This window comes from Nannospalax galili, unplaced genomic scaffold, assembly GCF_000622305.1.
Source record: "Nannospalax galili isolate Female #2095 unplaced genomic scaffold, S.galili_v1.0 scaffold802, whole genome shotgun sequence".
Taxonomy (NCBI): domain Eukaryota; kingdom Metazoa; phylum Chordata; class Mammalia; order Rodentia; family Spalacidae; genus Nannospalax; species Nannospalax galili.
The window spans coordinates 118635-127190 of NW_008348399.1; the positions used below are offsets into that span (position 1 = coordinate 118635).

General features: G+C 44.7%; 1 protein-coding gene across 1 annotated transcript in view; it reads right to left on the bottom strand.

The window, feature by feature from the left end:
• Positions 1–7050, bottom strand: part of LOC103743840 (CUB and sushi domain-containing protein 1-like) — a 117238-nt gene extending 110188 nt beyond the window's left edge. The window contains exons 1-3 of the mRNA XM_008845336.1: positions 6993–7050; positions 4948–5139; positions 4452–4578 (exon numbers count right to left, since the gene is read on the bottom strand). Coding sequence (XP_008843558.1) covers positions 4452–4578; positions 4948–5139; positions 6993–7050 — 377 coding nt within the window. The remainder of the gene's footprint in view (positions 1–4451; positions 4579–4947; positions 5140–6992) is intronic.
• Between the last annotated feature and the right edge of the window lie 1506 nt (positions 7051–8556).

Sequence of the window (8556 nt, forward strand, 5' to 3'; positions counted from 1 at the left end):
TCAATCAGACACAAACAAATCCAGCATACAACTGGGGACATGGGCAGGAGGCCCCAACCTTAGCAAAGAGCTATTGGCAGCTGATCACCGTTGGGTGAGGAAGAATTGGTCTTCTCTAAGGGAGTGATGCTAGATAGGCTGACCAGGCTCCAGTGGATGAATCCATCCTGAGGGACATCTGGAGGCACAAACATGACTTGATAGGACCCTAACATATATGGCAGAACACATGAAAGCCAGTGGGCACAGCATGTGGGGTGCAGATAGAGCAGGTGGCCTAAATATGATCAAGATGTAGTATATGAAATACACGAAAATCCAATAAAAACATATATTAAAAAATTCTTGACAGTGCATTTCAGCTCTGAATCTGTTTCGTCCAGAATAAGATTACTAAAATTGACTTAAGGAGATCATTAGAGGCAAATGTGCAGAAAGATGTATCTTATAATTTTGAGTTTGGTTATAAATGTAAAACAAGATAAAGGTCAAAAAATCAATTTTCACTAAATATTATATATTATACGCTATCTAATATATGGAGCAACAGTTATAGAAATAAAAAGATAATTATAACTTTCATCTTGTGTTTGATAACAGGACAAAGATGCTTACCAAACACTTGAATCTTATTCTGGAGAAAGAGTCAGTGCGACATAGCAAGGAAAAGAGCTTCAGAAACATGTCTTCGGCTGTAGATAATATGGTCACGTACAGTGAAAAGATAAAAATCCAAAACCTTTTTAGAACTAATGACTGAATATTTTACAAGGCAACATACTTCATGAAATTGACTTAAGGAGATCATTAGAGGCAAATGTGCAGAAAGACGTATCTTATAATTTTGAGTTTGGTTATAAATGTAAAACAAGATAAAGGTCGAAAAATCAATTTTCACTAAATATGGAGCAACAGTTATAGAAATAAAAAGATAATTATAACTTTCATCTTGTGTTTGATAACAGGACAAAGATGCTTACCAAACACTTGAATCTTATTCTGGAGAAAGAGTCAGTGCGACATAGCAAGGAAAAGAGCTTCAGAAACATGTCTTCGGCTGTAGATAATATGGTCACGTACAGTGAAAAGATAAAAATCCAAAACCTTTTTAGAACTAATGACTGAATATTTTACAAGGCAACATACTTCACTTCTACATGTCAGCCACAAAGAAAATGAAGTTAAAAAATGCTATTTATGGTGCTGTCTAGAAACCTTCCATGGTTAGTAATAATTCTAACTTAAGACATATAAGACCTCCGCATAGAAAGCCACAGGGTATGATTAGGCAAATCATGTAAGACCTAAATAAATGGGGCGGCAGACCAGGCATTGGTCAGAAGATTCAGTATTGTGAAAGACGCTGGCTTCCCGAAGATTTACCTGTTACTATACTGTGACTTCAACAAAAGTCCTGGACATAGCTTCTTTAGAAAATAAGTCCATATAAAATTCACATGAAATTGCAGATGATCAAACAGTCATGGAACCTGTCACGGTAACACATGCCCGTGATCTCTGCACTGGGGATGCTGAGACGGGAAGATGGTAAGTTCGAGGCTAGTCTGGGCTAAAGAAGACCCTGACCTCTAGTCTGGGAACATGCCCTAGAGAAACCCAAATGTACACTCATGAAGTAATACATTACCACATAGCTGGACAGAACCCTGACAGGGTCAGACAATCAACATATCCATCACCCAGAAGAGACGAAGGGGTCATAGCATATTCACATGATGGGTTAGAGACCCACAGCAACAGGAGTTCAGGACAAGGGGACTGAGACAGGCACCACGCAAAGCACTGTGTGGTCCATGCTATGTGAAGTTCATCTAGCCGATCACATCTGATCTCAGAGTAGGGGACTCAAATAAAGGAGATGACAGGGATTTTAGAAGGAAGGAAGCCCAGGGGTAGGAAAAGTCACTAAGCAAATCAATATATTTAAATGTCACAGAGTCAACACGTACAATATACAAACAAGGACAGCATGTGAGATGTTTTAGAGCATTTTGCCTGCCAGCTTGGTAAAGGCAGTGCTCTGGGGGCTGGTGCCATGGCCTGGGGAGGGGTGGCTACACGTCCTCATTCGCCTTCTGGCCACACCGAATACAGCTAGATCCAGGCAATGGAATGCTGCTCAGTATCTCTCAAGAACACAGTGTGCCTACAAAAATGAATTCCGATTGTGATTAGCAACTGAAAGAAACATTCAGAATAATATGCACCATGCTAGTTCTGCAAAACGATAAAGTAGATAAACATTGAATTAAAAATGTATATATTTGCAGTTCACAGAAAAATATAATCTAGGTTTTCAGTGTATTATCTACATCTTAGCTTCCTAAGATCGTAGGAAACGTTTAAATTTTTATGTTTCTACAATACTACATTATTTTAAAGTAAAGGATAGTAGATGGAATTGGAATGCATTTTTTTTTTTTTTCAATTTCAGGGGTGACAGCATGCGCAAGTCCCAGGTAAGCTCAAGCAAAACAGAATCCAGGCAAAGACATGGGAGGTAGGTTAAAAAAAAATAAAAAAAAAGCTCTAAAAGACTCTGTGTTATACTCCAGAAATATCTGTTCCTTGATGCTCATTGCTGCCTTTTCAGAATAGCCAGGAATTGCAAACAATCTAGATGTCAGTCAACTGATGAATGGCTAATGAAAGGACGGTACGTTTGTACAATGTAAGTGAAGATGAGCTTGGTTCCTGCAGGCTTCAGAGGGCGCACTAGCACCTGGGGTGTGCGGAGGTCTGGGACCTGTAGAACAAGTCTGTGGGAGGTCTGAAATATTTTACAACCAAATTTTAGTGAAATTCAAAAGCACCTGAAATAAATAAGAGAAGCATGCTCTAGCAGAGGACCCGGGTTCGATTCCCAGCACCCACATGGCAGCTATGAACCATCCAGTTCCACGGGAATCCAAAGCCCTCTTCTGACCTCTGCGGCACTGCACAACACTGGTGCACTCACATACATGCAGGCAATACACTCACACATGTAAAATAAAAATAATAAATAAAATATTAAAAAAGAAGTATTTTGCTATTGAAGACTGTTTTCTGTATGTATTTGGGTAGGTTATGCTGTACTTTGTGGAAGTCAGAAAACAACTTGTGGGAATCAGTTCTCTCCTTCCACCATGTGGGTCTGAGGGATGGAACTCGGCTTCTCAGCCTTTTGGTAGCTGCCTTCACGGCTGACCCACCTCCACTGCCCTTGACAAGTATTTCTGAGGCCCAGGAGTTGTGATCAAGAACGCACTTTAAAACTGCCTTCTGTACTGTGCGATGAGCTTGGGCAGACCGCCCATTAGAACAAGGAGATGTTACATTTCAATGAATATTTATGGGCCTAAGGGGCCCAGAGTGGGGCTAGGGAATGGCTGCCATGTCGGCCCTAATCTGGGAACTACTGGACACTGATTATACTGGGTGAGGGAAAGTAGGCCTTACCAACAATCTCTAGATCGGCTGACTAGACTCCAGTGGATGAATTTGCACCAAAGGACATCTGGGTACAAATGCTTGACTGGATAGGACTTAACATGTATGGCGGAATACATGAGGTCCAGTGGCCGAGGTAGGGACATCAAAGTGGAAGGGTCTAAATTTGATTAAGAACTGTTGTATGAAATTTACAAAAGTTCAATAAAGAAATTAAACTCATCATAAAATGTGAACTCTTTATTGAACCAAAGCATTATGTTTAAATGTCTACCTATTTTCTTCAGCTTTTAATAATTTCTGTTTATCTGTCTAACTTTAGATTGGAGTATTTTTACTCCAACATTCCATCGGTACGCGGCATAGAGGCCGCAGCAGCCCCTAGTCGGCGGCTCAATTCCTGTTTGGTTTTTTGGTTTGTTTTCCTCTATAATTTCTGTCTCTTTCCCTAAAAGAGGCGCAGATGGAACCGACGTCTTCACACTGGTCTCTGGGCTGCTTTACAAATGACATAGCAGCTAATGGGAAGCAAGCAGAAGGAAATCTGATATTCTTGTTGCTGCCCATCCTCCACCACGACTCATTTTATGGACACTGAACCCCAGGAGAGGGCTCTGGCTTTCCCAGACCACCCAGGCAAGGCTGCATGTCTGAGGACAGCCATGGGGGCTAAGCCCAGTGAGGCGCACCCACCTTAGAGCAGCCCAGGCAACCCACAGTCATGAGCCATAAGCAACTGTGGTTTAAGCCACTCAGTGTGGAGGCTGTTCTGTTTCACAGCAAACCTTAGTGACACACACACTTTCTTCTCCTTATATACAGCTGAGCACACTGCAAAGGTATAACAAAACAGGCAAGGGAGTATCCACTTAGCCACAGCTGAACACTTTCCTCTTAAGTCGCAAACTTGGATCATGGAATCCATGTCCTACCATCTCCGTGGCAAAGAAAGAAGACAGGCCTCTCCTGTCAAATGACTGACAGCCAAGGTCACATACCTGATGGTCTTTCCAGGATCTGCCTCTATGGTCCACGTGCAGTGGAGATTGTTGTCATATGGGGCTGGGTATCCAGGGGACAGTATGCGCCCTGATGTGGCGGCATGGATCTGACCTCCACATTCCGCTGTAAAAGACACAGAGAGCAGAAGTCCACTTGGGTGCCTGGCCTTGTATGGAGCTACTTTTGCAAACATGGCCAACATGTCTGCATGATCTTCACAGAAAAAGAATCACAGTCACCTCTCTGTCCCTTTTCTTCATTTCTTCCTAGTTCAAATCTGCACATAATACCTGCGTGCAAACACTGGCACACTCACATCCTCATTCTAGTGACAAGTGTGCACACAGTACCAGATGTCTGTCCCTTCCCAGCATGTGTACACACAGCTCAGGAGTATATGAAGCACATGGACCGTGTCCCAAGAATGAGGCCCAGGCCACAGGTTGCATGATCTCTTTGGCAGGGATGTCAGACCCGACTTTCCTGACTCACCCACACAGGAGGGCAGTGGTTTGTCCCACACTCTCCGGTCCCCACTCAGGCAGGTCAGCGTGCTGCTGCCGTGCATCGCATAGCCTGGGTTGCAGCTGTACAGAACCGCGGTGTCAGTGAAGTGGCCTTCATCTCGGATCCTGTAACCATAGTTCGGGATACCAGGGTCCTCACATTTCACTAGATCAAAACCTAAAGAGAGAGGGGATGGGTTAGCAGACTCAAGACAGAACAGATATCAGGCTTAAAACAGAGACCAAAGAAACCAGGCTGCTACATGTTCCTTGAAGTGTAAGCAGAAAATGGCACACCAGTGCTTGAGCTAGAGAGAACGGGGGACATCGGTGAGGTCTGTCTGCAAACAGCTTGTATCTCTCTGGGTCTGGTTCCCTTACCCCCTCCTCTCTCCTTCCAGACTCTGCCTCGCAGAGCTCTGTGTCAGCAGCAGCCATCAGCACCTCCAAGCAGCATGCCACCTTCTCCAGGAAGCTCAGAGGACCTCAGAACCACAAGCTGCGTGGCCCCAACATACCACAGGTGTCACAACTCAGACCTCCAGGCTGGAGGGGCCTCCGAGCCTTCGGAGTTCAGAGCAGGGAGTTGACAGCTGTGGGACTGTGCTCCACCCCACCACTCCCGACAGTTCCCTGCACTCCTATACCTCGGACTTCACTTCTCAGGTCTGAGGAAGCTGATGAGCAGGTCAGTAAAGTGCTTGTTGTGTGAGCAGGAGGACTGTGTTTGAATCTTCAGCCCTGATGCAAAAGTCTGGCACGGCTGGCTGTGTGCGTGTGCAGTCCACTTCTGGGGAGGGAGGTGAATCAGGTGGGTCCCTGGAGCATCCTGTCTAGCCAGTCTAACTAATAAGTAAGCTGCAGGTTCAGTGAGAGTGCCTGTCTCAGCAAACTAGATGGAGAGCAATTGAAGGAGATCTGTGATCTCAGCCTCTGCGGTGCACGCACACAGAGTCACTCTCCCTCTCAAACCGGGTTTCATGAGATCCCACCAGCTTGGGCCCCTGGCCTAGTCCCTGGCCACCCGAGGACCTCAGCAGTTCAGACTCCAGACGTGAATCCCCAGGATGTCCTCCAATGAACTCATAAATGGATGACAGAAATGATGATTTAGATGTTGTGGTTCTGAAAGCTGTATGCTGTGTTTTATGGGAGGCTGTGTTCTCAGACCATTCGTGAAGACAGGCTTATGGTAACATATCTCTCCAGGTTGTCTGATTTTCTTCTATTTCTACTTAACTTTTCCTTCCTCAGTATCAGTAGATTAAATTTTTAAATGAATGTGTGACTTTTTACGCAGTCTGCCTGTCAAACTCTCATTCCTTTGAGGAAAATACTGCTTTACATTTACATGTGGTTTTACCCCAGTGATCTCTAAATAATCAAGGTTGAGCCTTGCTAGTTTGAAAAGGACAGAGAAAAGACCATGCCATAGGTCCTAGGTTGCTACAAAATGTCCTCCTACAAAGTTCCCTGCTCTATAGTGTCAGACTTACAAGCACAAAGTCATTATCTTTACAATAACTCTGTCTTTATGACATACTAACAAATTAATTCAAGAGGCTTAGAATGTAAGAGGAGAGAGGAGGCCGATCTCGACGTCAAACAAAAGGACACTTGGTAGGAACAGGACGGGGCCCTGTCAGGAGCAGCTTCGAGAATATGCAAAGAGCGACCATATCAGTAGAGCACCCAGCCCTTGTGCAATGTTAGCAAGCCTGGAGGGCGCCCAGCGCTGCAGAAGGCCGACCTGACGATCTAACTTGGATTCTCGTGTTCTTCTGCCTGACTTCAGAATGAAGCGCCACCCAGGCCTGAGGACAAGGGGTGACAGCAGTGACTAGGTAGGAGGTGAGGCCTCACACCGGCTGGAGGGCTCCACTGTGGAGAATAAACACTATGCATAAACGCCCCACTGTCTTAAACTGATACTTAAACCGAGTATCAGCCCTTGGGGACCATTTGAAAGAAAAGATCAACTGGAAAAGTTTGCAGCGTCACAAAGGCAATTTCAGTCTTGTTCTCGCCTACGCACCAAATCAATGAAATCATCGTTAGAAAGATGCACAGTGAAAGGACACCCAGTCATGTCGCTGAAGGAGGCAGCCATCCGTGGGCCACGGCCGACACTCTCCACACCCACACCACACCTGGAAGGCAGCCGGGCCCTGCTTGAGCCTCTGAAGTCACTGTAAGTTGTGTCCGTTTGTTGAGAACTGCTGAGGTCTGGGTGCTGTGAGTTCATAAAAATGCTACTGTGTGGATTCGGGGTGTGGAAATGTCTGAAACCTGAGTGGGATTGCTAAAGGGGGTTGTTGATAGTGTTAGAAGCACTGGATGATAAATCAGAATTTTAAACTGTACACTTGCCTGGAATATTTGAGACTTGTGCTTCTGGTGAAATGGTTTCTATTAGTCAGAGTGGATTAAGTTGTCCTATCTGGTGCCTTTCAAGTAAGTATTCATGCCTACATGCATACACACACACACATACACCCTCATGAACACACATATAAACACATGCATACACACACATATACACACAAATTCATGTGCACACATACACCCTCATAAACACACACATAAACACACATGCACACACATCTACACACGTACAATGTCACACACTCACACACACTCATACACATACACTCACACACAGACTCATTCCTTCTGGCGTAGAAAAGAGTCTCAATGCACACATGGTCACATGGTCAAGGTGGCCATTCATGTTTACAACCCTCTCTCCCTAGTACAGACTACTTTCTTGCCTGGGGATGTGTGTTTGCATTGAGGAGGAAAGGCGGCCAGACTCCCAGGAGACCAATGAATGATCTCAGTAGGGCACAGCCATCACTGCCTGGAGTCACAGATTATCAGCACTTACACTGCTACTCAGAACAAGTGTCCCTCTGCTGACAAAGTGTGTTCTTTGTGTGATCAATATTCCCCACACCCACAAGTGTTAACTATTCTGCCCTAGTTTGGAAGAACAGTTTCCTCTGTTCCAAAGGCTTTTGAAGCCTTTATTTGTTACAAGGAAGGAAGAAACAGAAAACAAGCACGAGAACAAATATCACGTATCTAAAACGTCAAGTATATTTTACATGGAAGACGTTTTTAGGGAATTATCTGTTTTACCACCTTTTCTATCATTTACTCCGGAAGCTAGTCTCTACCTCAGCATGTGGTCCGGCGGAGGAGCAAAGCAGGCCGACGACAGTCCCTCTAGTAGAGTCTTATTTCTTCTGGTACTTTTATTATTTCTCCAAATGGTCACATTGAAATTTATTACCTTGTAAAAAGTCCTGCACCTGATTTCTGCACACCTCTAGGCTTATCCTGAGTATTTATAAAATATATCCTCCTCCCCCTCTGTATGTGATTGGGAAGTGCTTAGCCATTCCAGAACTCAGTTTTTCAACATTCGATACATCAGAGAGTTTTGCTGTCCCAGACTTCTCACAGCTTGTTAGCGTGTGCAGCCCAAGCAAGCCCGAGGGACTCTGAAGCCTGCGCACACAGGGAGCGAGCCTGACTTCTGCCGATATTTTGGAAGGCTGAAAGAAAGCAGTCTACAGTGCCAGACTTCAGA